This window comes from Chaetodon auriga, chromosome 7 (genome assembly GCF_051107435.1).
Source record: "Chaetodon auriga isolate fChaAug3 chromosome 7, fChaAug3.hap1, whole genome shotgun sequence".
In the NCBI taxonomy this organism is placed as follows: Eukaryota; Metazoa; Chordata; class Actinopteri; order Chaetodontiformes; family Chaetodontidae; genus Chaetodon; species Chaetodon auriga.
Genome location: NC_135080.1, coordinates 12,673,256 through 12,689,927, shown reverse-complemented (window position 1 = coordinate 12,689,927; position 16,672 = coordinate 12,673,256). Strand labels below are relative to the sequence as shown.

The window sequence follows — 16,672 nt, the reverse complement described above, 5'->3', positions numbered from 1 at the left end:
GGTAGATTTTCATGGCAATGTTGGTTTTGACCAATGAAAACAGCTCCCATGATCCTAGGCTACCTGTCCTCGAACTTCTCTTTTGTTTTTAAGTACAAGTTTTCATATTCTAAAAAATGTCACAACTAAGCAGTGATGAGCAGCGAGCAAAAGATGAACTATCAAGGAAATGTATTTGTATAATATAATGTACTTCTAAGCTAATTAGCTCAAATGCTGTTTGAGTGTGGAACATGCATCCAAAGGACAGACAATGACAGCTTTTACCATCCTTTGATTCAGTCTATGGTTTCAATGCGGACAATAAATGATGGGGGGTTTTTTTGTTTTTTTTTTCTGAATGAGTTGCAATATAGCACTATTTAAATCAGTTGTATTATTGTGGAGGTGGTAATACATGTTTCGCTTGCATCATTAATAAAGTTTAAGAAACACAAAAAGCATGCTGGGTGATTGCTCAATACTATATAGAGAGTAAACAATCCACAAAAACTTGAGAAAAAATTAAAAATGTTGTGAAGTTTATTTATATAATAGCTCATATTGGAGGAATCAACTCTGTTGGTGGGACTGGGAGAGGTAGAGATTGTGGTAGTCAGGTTTAAATAGTAGGCTACTCCCGTTTTAGTGAAGAAACATGGTAATGGCAGATACGTTATTATTACAAGCAGGAAGCTATTTTTTCGATGGTTTACTAAGTTTGTTTTAATTTTAAAAACCGACCTAAAAGTAAACTGGTACCCTTCTTCTTCTTCTTGATTCTTCTCTTCAAAGAATGATATTCTAGGTCCTGCAGTGCACACCTCAGTCCAGAGGGTGGCAGTAATATGCACAAACTGTTTTTAAGTGGCGCACAATTGTAGAAGGAGACGAAGAAGAAGAAGTAAACGGAAGCGGAAACGAAGAAGAGTTGTGCTAACTGAACGATGCTAACACTCCATATTGAAGGCGGTAGACTGCAGCGCGTTGACTTTTGTCAGTGTCGCTGTCTCTCGGCCAGGACAGCTGTAGAACAGGACTACTGGTCCTGGACCAGGGTTCTTATCGAACAATGAAAACACGAGGCTGCAACTCAGCACAAGTAATATTTGTGTTAGCTAGCTGGATTCAGGATGAATGGCTGTGGTGAACATCAGGACCTGACGTGGAAAGCATGTGGCGCACGTGGTGCATATCACCTGTAAGCCTGTTGAAAAAGGTTAGTTAAATCTTAGTTTAACGCCCAGTTTTCGCCATAACACCAATATTCTAGTGTTGTTATAGAGTTGTGTTAATGGGCTTAAAACTTGCACGTGTAAGATAATTTGGATGTGATGTCTCTCTTGCAGAGCACTGATTCACAGTGCGGATACGTCACCTGAAGTCGGCATTATTGATCCTGAAACATGGAGGGGTAGGTCATACTTGATGATAATAACGTGTTTGAATGCATGGCTGAATTCTGCATTACTCTTGAAATAGTAAATGCAGTCAGACACCATGCTAAATGAAGGTCTTCACACACTGACTCAACAACAGGATAAGAGTGCTGAATATGTGCCTCCTTCTTAAGTCACAGTGAATACATCTTACACATGTGCACTCTGATCTGATCAATTTAGATATGAGAATACAGCAGCTCTCATAGACCCCACTGTGCTTTTGTTGTTCCAGCATCTGTCGAAATCTGTGTCCATGGAGAAGTGTGTCAGCTCAGTTGTGCAGCTGGTCGACACACACAGGCCCAGTGAAACAAGGTTTCTACGACTGACACCCAGGTGGCGAAAAGAGGCCTGACGGTGGTATGTTTGCACACACTGGTGTGTTATTCCCAGCATTAAGAAGGTTACCTCTGAGGCATGGCCGAATTCTGTTCCAGCTGTTCAGTGGTGGGTACAGTCAGACACCATGCAAAAGCCTCGACTCATTTCTTCTTCATGACTGTGTGAGTGCGTCCCTCAGCCTCACATAGCTGCACAGGAATGAGCACAATGATCAGTTGGAAAGAGAAGATGCTCCTCTGCCAGCATTCCTGTTATTATTTTTTTTAAATTAACATTATTTTTCATCTGTTTAATTTTGCAGGGCCACCGTTGTCTACCTCTGAAGCAGCGGCATGAGAAAAATATACTGTCAGCTTCTTCGCTCATGGTAAGAACATGAAAATTAAAAGTCAGAATGTCTGTTATCACACTTTGTAGTCTGTTAAACTCTAAATGCTTTTTGTTTGTGTTTTCTACCCACAGCTCCCCAGGGGAAAGAAGCTTCATGTACTAAAAATGAATGCCGTCTGCCTTCACATAATTGTGCAAAAGACATTGTGGATGTGAATTTGCCTCATTCTTCTATTACAATAAACGTGTGTAATGATCAAAATGGTTCTTGTGCATTAGTTTTCTACATTAAGCATAAAATTGTTTGTCTTGATATCGTAAAATTCCAAAGCATTGCAAAAAGTTGATGTCTTTCCAATAACAAGACTTGAATTTTAAATGAAATGCACATTTTAATAAATAAATCCATAGGTTACATTTTAAAGTGCTATCATCTTCCCTTGAAGCTGTTGCCATTAGTTCAGTACATCCTGCATAATGATCAAAAAGTGATGCAGTACACAAATATGCAAATCCGTGCCATTTCAAGTACGCAGGTTCACTGTTTCTTATTCCAGTCAGACAGATTTTGTTGATTATTTCCACAAGTTTTCCTTTGGCTGCAAAGCCGAGGCTTCACAGTTCTGACAAAACAGATGTTTGTATGGGTCAGGTGATTCTGAACATGAAAGTTAAACCTACACTCTGACCTTGAAGAAAACATGAAAACTTGTTTGTTTCATACATTAAAAGCTAAAGAAGAAACATTGTGTTCATGTTCGAGATATGGAGATTGTTTCTCTATGCAACAGTCTGTCTCTGTTATCATAACACGGTGCTGCTGGTTCCATTCGCTTCAAACAAACATCAAAGAAAGGATAATGCATTTGAGACTGGGCTCACGTGAAATTAAATATTGTCTCTAAAATGCCATTTTACTAGTAAATTATCATTTTTACAGTTGTTTTTAATCTACATTTAGGACAGAAATCAAGGTGCTGAACAGTGGCATTGCTGCCACATTCTGCAGCTCTTGAGGTAAATCAATCCCAATGCTGCTTTTCACAACTCATGAGCAAAAAAACACGGCCTCCACATTAAAGACAAACTTAAGTCAACCTTGTCTGGTCATGGTGGGTTATTTTTTACCAGTTCCTTTCTCTTATACAATGGGGAAAGGTAAAAAAAAAAGGCCACACAGAGTAGAAGTGCATCCTCACTAAGCTCCGGCAGATGTGTCCTGACGTGCTCGTTACCAGATGTGGTGGAGCGGCTCGTCGGCCTCAGCGGCCATCGACAGCAGGATGGCTTTGGGGGTGTTCTCGAAAAGTTCTGCTCTGTTCTGAGTCTGACCCTTCTTGACCCAGTGGCCGTAGATCTTGAACGCACAGGCGTCAATGAGCTTGCGGATGGGCTTGACGGCGTACGGGTCGCTCTTGATCACCTCCTTGGTGACGGGCTTGGCACGGCGGTAGTTGCAGTAGATTCTCATTGTGGCGAGGACAGTCATGCAAATGACCTGAAGGAGAACATTTAGGGGGAAATCACTGGTGTTTCAAGTATTGAGGGTGTGTTAAATGCAGTGAAAGTGAATCTGAACTCATCACTGTAATAATGTTGTGCACTTTAACGACCTTATACACACTCATGATCCACACACGCAGGTGTTTTTACTTATTTTGACCTATTATTATTTACTTATTTAGACTTTTATGTGGGTGTGTTAAATCTTCTTTCTTACCCTCCTATTAGTTTTGCTGCAGCAGCTTTCTCATTCTGAAGTGTACTCCATGAGTTTTGGGGTTGTTGTCTTATTTTACAGGAAACCATTTATTTTCATTCATTTCACTGAATTTCATATGAAAATTTAGCTGCCAAGACTTAAAACTGCTTTTCCATGAAACTAAAATGACAAAAATTGAATATCAGGGGATATCTAATCAAGTGAAAACATACAGGACACTACCGTATAGAAATGAACCAACCACCACACTGGAAGGTAGGAAATAAATTGGAACGTTTACGCTTTGCAGTGTGTACGTGAATGTAATTGAGAATTTGACTGAATGTAGTCACATGAGACCATCTCACCTTGAACCGCCTGTATGGACTGAACTGTCGTACTTCATCCACCACATACTGTGAAAAGAACGAGTGGTTGAGAACATCGGTAGCTGTGAATCGCTGCTTTGGGTCCACCACCAGCATCCGGGAGATCTGAGGAAACCGCATGGAGGGTTTGAGTCAAACCTTCTGACGTCACAGAAAGAGACAGAGTGTGAGGTGAAGAACAGCGTACCAAATCTTTAACGGTGTCTGAGCGGTCCTCCCACTCTGGAGATGAGAAGTCGAAGTTCCCGGCCAAGATCATGCGCAGCATCAGCACCTGTTTTCTGTGCCAGAAGGGCGGAGAGCCTGCAAGCAGCGTGTACATGATCACCCCTGAGCTCCATCTGCAGGTGGAAGCCGGAGGAAAATCAAGCTTACAAAGCGTGTAAGCCAAGACAACATGACTTTCCAAACAAGCTTTTGTCTCTGCACACTCACATGTCCACAGCTGTGCCGTATCCCGAATGCCCTGCGTCCATGGAGCAGTCGATGATCTCAGGAGCGAGGTAACCAGGGGTCCCACACACCTCTGCATTACAGACACGTCAGAGTTATAAACTTTCAAACCCACATTTACAACCAGAAAATCATTAAGTCTGTATTTTTGACACGTGAACAACACGTTCACACATCTTCCACTGGCTTCTAACAAGCACATCCACATATATATAATCACTTTCCTACATCTGAGAAAATGTATTTATTTACATCAACATGCATTTAATTCTGCTGACAGCTTTCAGATTATGTGTCGAGTGGTCTCTGCAGATATGCGCGCACACCCAGATCTACATCTAACACACATTACATGTTTACCAGCCACGCTAAATGATACGATGATGAGCAGCCTCATTAGACATTTGACCCACTGCTGGTGACCTGATGCTCTCTGACACGTCCGTTTGAAAGGTCACTCTCTGGGACTACAGCAGATAGTGTCCTGTTGCATCTTAACCTTTGTGAGAGCAGCTCAGAGAGATGGAAGCATGTTGTGCAACCAGACCCAGATTCTCCGCCGGCCGACAGCAGCTGCTGCGGCTGCACTGTAGGCTGTAAACATAGTAACTTCATTCGAGTGGGACACTCATAAATGCTTAGCTGAATATGCCGGGGAAGGAATTTCTGCTGTGTTTTTTTTGTCAGCCAACCTCTGATACTGTCAACGGCTTTGAATTTCTTCCAACAAAATGAGCTTAAATTTATTCCTAAAAATACTATAATGGTGCATTCATTGACCTTTGAGCGTCTCTCCCGGCTTGATTTGCACGGCGAAGCCAAAGTCGGTGAGTTTGATGTTCATCTTGTCGTCTAAAAGGATGTTCTCAGGCTTCAGGTCCCGGTGGACGATGTTCTGGCTGTGGAGAAACTGGACCACCTCCAGCAGGGCGCGCATGATGTTCCTAAAACCAGCACACACCAAAGTCAACTTAAACATTTCGGATAATTCATCGCTTTCGCCTTGGCAAATAGTTAAATAGTGAACGAGCTGACCTGGTTTCCTTCTCACTCAGAGTAACTCTCTCTGTGAGGTAGTCAAAGAGCTCACCCCTCTTCATCCTGAGGGAAAGAAAACACACCTTTTGAACCGCCGCTGCTTGCTTTAGCAATTAGGTGTAAATTCACAAGCTAATGACACTTACAGGTCAAAAACCAGGAAGAAGAAGGCTTTGGACTCGTAGCAGTCTTTGAGCTGGACTGGAGAGGAGAGACACACATAAGCGGATCACTTGAGAGCAAAGGCCAACACTCCTCACAGCTGACCTCTCGAACAGGTCAGTGGGACAAAGTGACGAACAAACGCTTCTTTGCCTTGTGTAAGAAGCTGTGAGTTTCATTGTCTGTTAATGTAGGTTCATGTTCCCATAAAGCTTCTCATGCACAGAGGTTTAATTCTCACTGATGTTGTTCTGTCCGCAGACTTTCTTGAGGATGTCGATCTCCTTCACCGTCGCCTCTCGGATCTCCTTGATCTCCTGCGGAGTCATCTTGTCCGAGGGGGTGATGTCGATGATCTTCACCGCGTACTCCTGAGACGACCGTTTGTTGATGCAGCGACGCACCACACTGCTCACTCCCCTGAGGAGGAGAAAACACAGCGGCCCTGTTATCTGCAGCGCCGTCAGGTCACTTATTTCTTCACAGGGTCGTGTTGGCGCAAGAAGGCATGTTTGTGTGCTTGAAGTCAGGAAGTTTCTGTGATGTGTCACTCTAATCTATGGGAGAGCAGCTTCGTCCTCCACTTCGAGGAACAAAGCCTGAGCATAAAGTCAACGACTGAGGAATGAAATGAACTAAACCAGACACTAAATGAACTCTCTGCTCCCTCTTTGTGAGGCTGACTGAGCCGTGTGAAGAATACTCGAGCAGAACACGCTGTCCACGTCCGCTGACCCTGTGACCTGTATGTGAGTGAAATTGCGTAATCCTAACAGCGTGCCGTCCGATCCCGGGCAGCTCTCAACACTAAACCTTTGTCCAAAACACGCTGAAGTTAATGAATGCAGCCTCCTTGAACACTGCGCTTACGTAACAGCTCCGCCATCTGACAGATGGTGGGGAATGACAATGAGGAGGAAAGCTTTCCTCAGCTTTTCTGTCCTGTCCACTACAACTCTGATAGCTGTTCGAGCTGAAGTCTCAAATAAACATTACCGAAGTGTTGAGCTGTATTATATTGTATTGTGCTGTTAAATAAAATGAAAGAACCACAAATTTTGAAAATGTGTCCTTTTTTTAAGGGTATTAACCAAACATTACATGTATGGTGGGCCAGTGGTTCACAACATTTATGGCTGTTGACTTTTTGGGGAAATATAGTCATTCACTCACTCGCCAAGGGTTACATAAGAAGACTGATACCACTTTCATGTCTGTACAGCCAGCAACCGATTAACTTTACTGAGCACAAAGACTGAAAACAGATCCAAAGGTAACAAAACTCAGCTTCCTGGAGTCTCCGCTGGTTGTCTGGCAAACTGCAGTCTTTGTACAAATATAACTAACAGTCATAGACTGTTTAAATAGTGGACGGAGCTTCCAGGTCTGAAAAGTGAAGCCAATATGGAAGCGTAGGGGGTCGATAGGATGTAAACTTTTGAGAAAATGACCCTATTCTCACTTGATTTATTACCTCAGCAAACATTTTCCAAGTGAGTTCATGGTGACAGTCGCTACATTCAAGTCTTCTTCAATACAGCATGAGGGTCGTTTTGTAAATCAGGGCTTCAAATAGACAATAAAGGTATGCTTTAGGGCACGGTTACCATGTGACTGACAAGTTGTTACCACAGTGTGTCCCTGGTTCTCAGTCAGATCCAATCAGGATCCAAAAATCCAAGATGGCGACGGCTGTAATGCCAGACTTAAGGCTTCAAAACTGCAGTCCACAAACCAATGGGTGACACCACGGAAGCTCTGTCCACTATTTATTATAAAGTCTGTGCTAACGAGATATAACATGTTAATTATTGAGCTTTACAGAGGCTGGTGGGTGGATTTTGTTACCTCTGGATGGAGCCAAACTAACTGTTTCCCCTTGTTTCCAGTATTTTCCCACCTAGTGTCAAAATTCAAGTTAATATATGAGAAAATGAATCGCCTCGTCAAATTCTAGGCGCATTTTCCCAAAATGTTTAACTATTCATTAAAGATGAAGAAACATAATATTTTTGCATCTTCTCATCAAAGGTTGCAGATATCTTCTGGCTGTGACCTCCAGGTTGGGAACCATTGCTGCATGTCTGACTTCATAACGTACCTTCCCAGCACCTCCTTGGTCTCATACTTGTCGTAGAACTCCTGGGCTCCCACCCAGTCAGGGATCTCCTCCTCTTTGGTCATGATGGCTGTGACACTGGTTCACCTCCCAGGCTGCACGACTGCCCTCCTCTTAGCTCACAACAGGTTGCCTGTCAGCGACCGTATTGTTATTTATCATGTTGATCAAACATCATTGCAAACATCAGCACTTAAATGTTGCAGCAGGTCACGTGAGGCTGTTTCAAATCGCTGCAAACTGAATATATTTGAGTTTTGGACAGAACAATTTGAAGATGCTTCCCTGAGCTCTGACAAAGGGTGATGGGCATTCCTTTAAATGATGTTTTGACGTTTCATAGACGACTGTGGAAAATAAATGGCAGACGGATTGATCATGAAAACAGTCATTAACTGCAGCTACTTTACACACTGTTGGTTGGATTCATTTGCAACAATACATCAAGTTTTAGTAAAAAGCACAATATGTTCCAGTTGTACTGGAGCAGAAGTGAATCAGAGCATTAAAAACTCATTCAGATACATGAATGAGGCGCACCTGCACAGCTTCCCTGCGGTCTGAGGATTAAAGTAAAATTACTTAACATATTTCATACATTTCTAATTAAGAGGTCCTGTTACCTGATAGATGTCTTTATCAGTATCGCTGGCGCTGGTTTGTACAAAATCTCAATAAGAAGTGTGAATAATGTCAGCTCGCATGTAACAGGATCCACTTCTCGTCCCAGACGTCTTTCCATAGCCGACATATCGCGGGGTGCACGCTCCGAGAGCCGCATGTCACAGTGTGAGCTACACCTCCGCCTCACCCGGCACTATTTGACCTTTAGCGGGCTATAATAAAGCGATTCATTAAAAAGAGACGCTCGGTCGGTCACTCACCGTGTCCTCAGTCCCCGATCGGAAGAGTTTCCATCATTATTTTCTCAGCAGAGGACGAACAGAGGTCCAGTCACAGCCGCTGCCTTCGCAAAGGGTGAGCTTTAATGTCAGATGCCAAAAATAAGTTGTTGCTTCCCCAGCAGAAGCGGCAGCAGCAGCTCAGTCTGAACGCGTGTCCGCACAAAAACCAGATCCATGAAATGACACCCTGCAGCTCCTGTCCTCACCATGACACACATACAGAGACAGGCCTGCTCCGCGTTACGGGCATTACTTTACATGCAACATTCAGCTCGTTTACTGTTTATTTGATTTGAGAGTGACATGACAGGTGCTGGACCCCCGTGGTGTCCCTGATCTGTAGCTGTTCAATTCTAGTTAAAGAGGCTGGATGTAAAAATAGACACGTTGCTTTAACAGTACAATGTAATACTACGGTCTCTCTGAACAGACAGTGAAATGAACGGTCACACAATACGCTGTTTTTATGATTCAAGTGCTTTATTATTTTTAAACCTCAACTTGCTGCAAACTGTGTACGTCCATAATCCAGAGGGTGGAAGCTGGTGAATTACAAGTTATCATAATTATTGGTGGTTGTATTTATATGGGAGGAACTTTAAATTAAAAGCACTGAAGCTACTGAAAAACAACTGAAATCAAAGCATGCAACACAACATATAAACATTATTTATAAGACTATTATTACAAACTCTGCAGCGCTGTCCTGAGAAATGAATACAATGATGCTGTCTGATGATAATCAGCTGTCAAAATAAAAGCATGTTTATTGATCTTTTGTGAATTACACCCTCTTGGTATCCATATGGTTGCTCATTTCAGTTTCTGTGCCTTCCTAATTGTCCAGGTTTTGGTCTCAGTCTCATGACAGACCTGTAGAGAAAATAAAAATTTAATTAGACAAGCTGCATACTTCCTATCATTTTTAATCTGATCATGAATTGATTGAAGCTGGTTAAAGGAGGCATTCAGAAAGCCTTTATAGCTACTCCTCCTAAGGGCCACACTTGGTACTGCAACATATTGCATCACAACCATAACATGGATAGTGCTAAGTCATTGTTTATGATGTCTGGATGACAAAGTGCTTATGCAAAGCCTGTTAAATTAAGTACAAAAAGTACAGCCAACAACAAGACTGCAGAGACTACAGTTTCATCTGACATACATTAAGAACAAGGACATAACTTTAATTATGTTTGTCTTTCAAAACCAAAAAAAAAAAAAAAAAAAATCACATTAGTCATCCAACATTGCACTGTTGCACTATAAATCCCAGTGTAATCTAATTCCATACAAATGGCCAGACAGCATTACACTTTTCACTCACCGTTTGCAAACCTGCACTGTTTGAGCACCTCACTGAAGCCCTCACAGAGTTTGAAGTCGCTCTGGTTTTGCGCACAATCAATGAACTGTTTAAGCTCATAGGAGCAGGCCTGCTGCTCCTGCTGAGGGGCCTGCTGCTGGTACATGGGCTGACTCTGGTATGGCTCCTGAAAGATACAAGGCGGATGACGGGTTCCTTTACACATCTACTGTACATGTTCTGTAAAAGCAAGTTCCTGTACCTGATGCAGGATAAATCTGCATAACCTTTTGAAATCTGCATAACCATAAACAATCAAGTTGTCACACAGTGACGTGTTCTAGTACCAGAAAAGTTAGACACATCTATCCATACCATGTTGAAGAGTCTAACGCGTTGATATGTCATGCAAGCGTGAAAATGTTCAAAGATATCTCGCACGCTAAGATATATGACACATGGCTAAGCGTTACACATTTTTTCTGAAAGATGTTTTTTCATTAAGGATGTACAAGCAGTCTACAATACACTAGATTAACTGCTTACGTTAGTTTTGTTTTATCAGAAAATCGGTTTCACCATCTCCACAAAATCTTTTTCTTCCTCTACAACTTGCCGTGTCTGTTTTTCCAAACATGGCTCATTTAATCCGGTTGCCAGTGTACACATAATAAAACCACCAACACAAACTCGTCCAAAGGCAAAGTGTAATAAAGGTATGAAATCGATCTCTCATAAAGCAGCACCAACACAAATTCAAGGATGATACACTATAGTTGAAATAATCCTGGTATTGCTTCAAACTGGTGATTGTTTACTATGTTCATATATCGCATGCACTGATCCATGGATGACAGAAAATGTGATGTTCGTTTCATCACTACTTTTCCTCCCCCACCAAAAGCTTAACACACACACAACCTGTTTTTTGTTTCTGATGTCCTGTCTGTCAAACACACTAATCTGCCCTGAAGCTTTTCCAGTCACATGAACGGCTAAACACTATTTATTTACCTGGTATGTGACGTCAGGCCTGGCAGGCTCCGAATGTCCTCCACTGAAGCCTCCAGTCATGGCATGGCCGATGGTGTGTCCTACTGCAGAGCCCACCGCCACGCCAGCGGCGGTAGTTGCCATCTGGGCAAACATACCGGGTTGTCTGGGTGCTGCAGCCGGGGTACCCACAGCAGATGGAGGAGCCTGCATTGGAGCCGGGGCATAGGAAGGAGGAGGTGCAGCCCTGGCCATAGGTGGTGGTGATGGTGGTGCCCGGCTGTAAAGAAAAAGTCGTTTTAAAAGTGTAATCAACAACCAACACTACATGTACGTACTGGGATCAGTTTTCAAAAATAGCTTGTATTTTCACTTCTCAAGACTTAAGTATGATTCTGTCAACTGCTAATGCAAAGACTCAAGAAGGCCAAAACGATCAAGTGTTGAGAAAAGAGGGCAAAGGCAAGTTAAAAAAGCTGTCTGTCTTTAGACCTTCATCAGGACAAATGTTTGACAACAGGACACCTCTGAGCTTAATATCCTATAGATATATGACACACACATCTATGGACTAGACGAATCTTATACAAAAACTATTCAAAGAGTGGTAAAAAGTGATAAAACAGTAGTAAATATCAGTGCTATAGCAAGTCAGTGTAAAAACTATGTGGCACTGGTGCAGAGTGTCATTTGAGGTCATGGATATGAGGTTTCCTCTGGGCAGATTGGCACAAGAGCTAGTGATACTGACAAAATCATATTACAACATGCTGGACTTCGTATGTACAGTACAATACTTTATCTAAATTAGATGTGGGTAACGTGGTCTAGTTTCAGAGAAATACTAAAATGGGGATGTGCTGATGAGTTAAGAGGCATTCGCTGCTCATGTAACAGAACACATAACTTCAGATATATTTCACTCAGATTAGCTGCAGACTAGTTTGACGTAATCCCAGAAGGTTAAAAATATTTAATTTTGGCGTTGTGATACCATAAAACATGTAAAGTCTTTATACAGATTAGATGTGACCTTCACTACTTAAATCAACAACTTTTGAGCAAACACCCTTTTCCTACGAAAGGAAGACATTGAGATGTACAAATACAATCATTATTAGTTCTGTCGTTGGCTGTTAATCATAAATAAAACCCTTTCCAAAATCCGGCTAGCATATGCTACGTAACTAGGTGCCTACATTTGCTTGCGGCTACATTAGCCTAACGTTAAAACTAGCTAGCAGCTACATTAGCCTAACGTTACACACCATGCTGGAAACTATTAACAAATGGCGTTAAATATTAAATGTTAACGTTACCTGGCTGGAGGAGCCATCCTGGATGTCCGGCTTCTACTTCCTCTTGGCATTTCTATATTAATAGTATATTAGTGAGTTTGCTGGCTGATACAACTCAAGTGACGATTCTTCCACACTCGCTCGCAGATATATGTTCTGACCTTCCACTAATCCGGAACTTTCTATGTGTTACATCATTTGTCTCTCGGGTAACTTCCGGTATCACGAGGACGCTTGCGTCAGGTACAGGTAAGTTTATGTTGTGTAAGTTATTGATTAAATTCACGTTGTTTACATTGACCTAAATGACATTTTAATGTTCACTGTACATTACGCGAGCGATAGCAACGTATTTTAAATGGCAAAACCACTAACGTTGTTCCATGCGTTGTTCCTGAAATGAAAGTACTATAACAATAATAATAATAATAATGATAATAATATAAGTGTTTTGTGTGAAACAACAGCCTGCCTGACATTTCTATTTAATAGGTTTATTCTTGAGTAAACAAATAAATATATGAATGTGCAAAGCCAAAAATTATTTTACTGTTCTGTTCTTACATAACAACAAAAATATCTGGTCATATACCAGTACATTATAGCAATGACATGTTTTGTTTTGTTTTTTTAATTTACAGTCAGCTATGTCTATGGACAACTAATACACACATTTACAACCTTAAAATTATATCATATGTAGCATTCCACATCCAGATTTTAATTCAAAATAAGGATTTAAGTAAAGAAAAATCACTTATTTTTCAAATCAAGCAGTTAAGCCAAAGACAGGGACATGTTACTCTTTTTTCCCTTTCTTCTTTTTATCTGGAAATTTACGTCGTTGATGGTGTCCACCTCCTCGTCCTGAATGGCTTCCTCTCGCTCTTCGACTTTCCCACCCTGGCATAGGTGGCTCAATTTCCCCTGGCCGTCCTCCTCTGTCTGGTACGCTGCCCATCAACGTCTAGGGGAAAATTAGAAACCATCAACTGGAGGTATCTTCATTCAGAATCACAGGCATGGTTTATAACTATTTACGGTTGTACCTTGTAGACGGAGGTGCTTGTTCCAGCCTTGATTGGTTTAATGATGGACTGATCCTCCCTGGCAGCAATCAGAAGAGACGGGGACACTCGGGAGGAGCTGGCGAGGGATGAAAGAGGAGGCACTGAGGCCAGAGCTTGACTGCGCTCCTGCAAATAAAAGACTCACTCAGCTGGGATGTTTGTTGTTAACATGATGCACAGTGATGCTTCTGTTGTGTCCCCAGATCACCTGCTGCAGCAAGAGATATATTTTACAATATATTTGTGAAGACATCAGCTGACAGAAAAGTACCCATCAGCCACTACTTACTGAAATATTTGAAAAAAAAAGTTCAACTATGTAAAGCTAAACACTATCTGGACAGATTGCTATGACATTTTGTCCAGATGCCATGTGAGGACAAAATTTCAACATGTCTCAGTACTTCGGTTTATTACTACATACCTTCAAAACTAATGATATTCCCATTGGCCTTAGCTGTTTATATTTAGTGCTAATCAGAAAATATTAGCATGCTAACTTACTAAACTAAGGACATAATGTTGATCTTTTACTGGTGACAGTTTGTTTCTTCAGTCATTCGACACTGAGTCTATATTAGCTGTCAAATGCTTTTTCTGATTAAAAAAAGGTGACAGTGAAGACACTGAAAAAAAAACCTAACAATCAACTTACCCACTTTGGTCTGACTGGTCTTAAAGGGCGCGGTCTAACAGACGCAGTGACTCAGCTCACCTACCTTTTGATTTTCTCCCCATGCAAACGACTCCAGTGTAACCTGAAAGCGTTTGATTATCATCTGTCGCCGACACTGATAGTCCTGTGACAGAACTTGATTGATCTTTTTAACCTGCATCTGAGAAACACAGAGGACAAACAGGTTGAAGGGCTCATGTTAGAGTTACACATGATGTATAATAAGCTGGCATCAGGCTTGGCAACATACCCACTGCTCCGCGCTGAGGCTGGTGTTAAGAAGCGGGTTTGTCATGTCTCCACTTGGTAAACGAGCAAGCCTCGACTCCACCTGCATTAAAATAACATGTAAAAAACCTATCAGTGCTTCTCAGTTGGTAGTCATGACTTATACATGGCCCAGTCTCTTTTCTATCAGACTTACCTCACTCAACACATCTGTAAATTGAGAAGAGGCGTCCAAGTCAAGGGCGTGCAGCAGTAAGATCCATTCTGCCTGCATCTCTGCCTTCCTTTGGTCTTCATCATCATCATCTTCATGTTCTTCAGTGAAGTCATGGCTGTGATCTTGAACTCGCTGCTCCTTTTCAGACTCCTCTTGTGTTGTTTCCTCCTCAGAATGCAACTCTTTATGCTTGATTATGTGAGCTGCTTGCAATTCTGATACAAGGAACTCTAAAGGATTGAACAAGACGTTTAAGACGATCCACCCCTCATTTAAAAAGCTGGGCAGGAAATGTACAAATCCATGGGCGCTTCAATCATCTGTTATTACCTTAAACACAACTCTACAACAGAACCCAGTGGACTCCTATCATTTCTCACCAGTGACTTTGTTGAGGATGGACGGCCCGAGCACCTCTGAGGTCAGCACAGTGAGGGGAGAGAACATGTTTGAGAGTAAAGCTCTCAGTTCTCCCACCAACAAGAGGTCACCTGTCCTGTTTGAGTCTAAAAAAAAAAAAAGGACAATTGCACAACTGAATTACAACAACATGTATGCAGGAATAAGTAGCAAGTACAGAAGAATACCATTAATAAAATACTACAACCTTTCTGTACTGTACTGCTCTTGTCCACAAGGACACAGTCGCAAGTTTATTTGTCAGCTCTAAAATGTCCCACACCGGGGACACAATTTTGGTTTATTTTAGGTGCTCATGTAAACACTCACAAAAAACTTTAGCAGCTGATATATCACTCAGACTTTTTAGATTCACAAATCTCTGTACTGATTTTAAAATCCTTAATCAGTTAGGCTGCAAATTATTGGGGTTTTTATTTGTTTTAGTTTTTTTTTTTAACAATAAATGTATAGACAGTATTTTATCATTTTTACTGGCCATCTTTAGCATGAAAAGGACCAAAATAACTAACACCCCTGCATTATTCTACTAATAAAAAGGGTAGACTGGACTGCAGTTTAAGCACAGCACACAGAGCTCTATGAGAAACACCTTGCAGCTCTGGACAGACAGTCCTCAGCTCTGCAGTCAGCCAGGTGAGCAGCGGACAAGGAAGTTCATCACATCTGCACCGTGTGAGGCACGAGCCGCCCGGGTACCTGAACAGGAAGTAAACACGACAGGTGAGATAACCTGCCCCATCTCGGTAAGCGTCCTCATATGCCAGAAAGGCCTGAATATTGATACTAAATTATCAATTTAGCTACATGCTGACAATGAAGTGCTTCTAATTCACAGTTAGCTAACTTACAGCTCACATTAGCTTTAACCAGGCTGCTGTAACTAATGAAAGTAGATGAGTACACAGTAAACAACAACGTTACGCCGGTTAACCGTTGCTTACCCTAAAGCTTTAATGGCTGAAACTGTTCCTACACTCCTCTTCATTGTCACTGTGATGGCGAACAACCAGTGCACATAGCGTGTGTTTGTTGCAGTAAGTCAGTACGAATCAACTACAAGTTCAAGTCTGTTTTCAAACAGCGCTTCCTCTTTTTACAGCGTGTAACAGTCGGTCACACACCGCCACCTGCTGGCCGGAGTGTGTACGTCTCTATATAACAGGACCCGAGGAAGAAGAAGTACTCAGGCCTTGTACTTAGGTAAAAGTAGCAAAACCACAGTGTACAAATACTTTGTTACAAGTGAAAGTCATGCATTCAATTTTTTTACTTAGGAAAAGTACAAAAGTATCGGAATAAAAATACTGACTAATACTTTATACTGACTTGACTGATAAGAAACCTCCTCTCTTGATTAAAAAACAAATGCTGATACTGATGCAATATGTCTCACACTGTCTTTACTGTCACGTCACTCACTCAAAACTCTCCTTGAGGGAACAAATCAGTCCTGATGGAGAATAGTGATGTATTTTACATTTTTGTCCACTAGGAGCCACTAGAGGTCTGTGATGGATCATGTTATCATTTTTAATTTAATAATGCAGCAGTAATATTAATCGTCATCAGACAAAACATCAGACATAATACTAAAACA

The 16,672-nt window shown here is 41.6% G+C and overlaps 3 protein-coding genes, 1 long non-coding RNA gene and 2 other non-coding genes across 7 annotated transcripts; 3 read left to right on the top strand and 3 right to left on the bottom strand.

Annotated features, from left to right (window-relative positions):
* The first annotated feature begins 898 nt into the window (after positions 1–898).
* Positions 899–2,351, top strand: LOC143323713 (uncharacterized). The gene is made up of 5 exons (XR_013077412.1): positions 899–1,198; positions 1,329–1,393; positions 1,654–1,781; positions 2,065–2,130; positions 2,226–2,351. It is a non-coding gene; the product is annotated as an uncharacterized LOC143323713 (long non-coding RNA).
* LOC143323955 (small nucleolar RNA SNORA15) lies at positions 1,429–1,540 on the top strand. Its single transcript, XR_013077426.1, has one exon. It is a non-coding gene; the product is annotated as a small nucleolar RNA SNORA15 (small nucleolar RNA).
* On the top strand, positions 1,837–1,973 carry LOC143323949 (small nucleolar RNA SNORA15). Its single transcript, XR_013077420.1, has one exon. It is a non-coding gene; the product is annotated as a small nucleolar RNA SNORA15 (small nucleolar RNA).
* Positions 2,352–2,469: 118 nt separating the features above from the next.
* On the bottom strand, positions 2,470–9,022 carry phkg1a (phosphorylase kinase, gamma 1a (muscle)). Of its 2 annotated transcripts, none has more exons than XM_076735305.1 (10): positions 8,580–8,719; positions 7,939–8,089; positions 6,079–6,257; positions 5,822–5,876; positions 5,673–5,738; positions 5,418–5,581; positions 4,620–4,710; positions 4,372–4,525; positions 4,164–4,289; positions 2,470–3,591 (listed from the first exon to the last, which is right to left on the bottom strand). In XM_076735305.1, exons 2-10 carry the CDS (start codon positions 8,019–8,021, stop codon positions 3,325–3,327), a joined length of 1,185 nt encoding a protein of 394 aa, XP_076591420.1. In that variant the 5' UTR covers positions 8,022–8,089; positions 8,580–8,719; the 3' UTR covers positions 2,470–3,324. The 2 variants fall into 2 exon arrangements, with proteins under 2 accessions (XP_076591420.1, XP_076591419.1); XM_076735304.1 differs by lacking the exon at positions 8,580–8,719 and adding an exon at positions 8,841–9,022 and having other exon boundaries at positions 2,471–3,591.
* A 297-nt stretch (positions 9,023–9,319) lies between these two features.
* On the bottom strand, positions 9,320–12,646 carry chchd2 (coiled-coil-helix-coiled-coil-helix domain containing 2). The gene is made up of 4 exons (XM_076735697.1): positions 12,483–12,646; positions 11,185–11,443; positions 10,192–10,357; positions 9,320–9,734 (listed from the first exon to the last, which is right to left on the bottom strand). Exons 1-4 carry the CDS (start codon positions 12,530–12,532, stop codon positions 9,724–9,726), a joined length of 486 nt encoding a protein of 161 aa, XP_076591812.1. The 5' UTR covers positions 12,533–12,646; the 3' UTR covers positions 9,320–9,723.
* A 428-nt stretch (positions 12,647–13,074) lies between these two features.
* LOC143323692 (protein FAM98B) lies at positions 13,075–16,172 on the bottom strand. The gene is made up of 8 exons (XM_076735696.1): positions 16,017–16,172; positions 15,665–15,771; positions 15,033–15,158; positions 14,632–14,882; positions 14,458–14,538; positions 14,251–14,367; positions 13,511–13,657; positions 13,075–13,428 (listed from the first exon to the last, which is right to left on the bottom strand). The coding sequence occupies exons 1-8, from the start codon at positions 16,058–16,060 to the stop codon at positions 13,261–13,263; spliced, it is 1,041 nt and encodes a 346-aa protein (XP_076591811.1). The 5' UTR covers positions 16,061–16,172; the 3' UTR covers positions 13,075–13,260.
* Between the last annotated feature and the right edge of the window lie 500 nt (positions 16,173–16,672).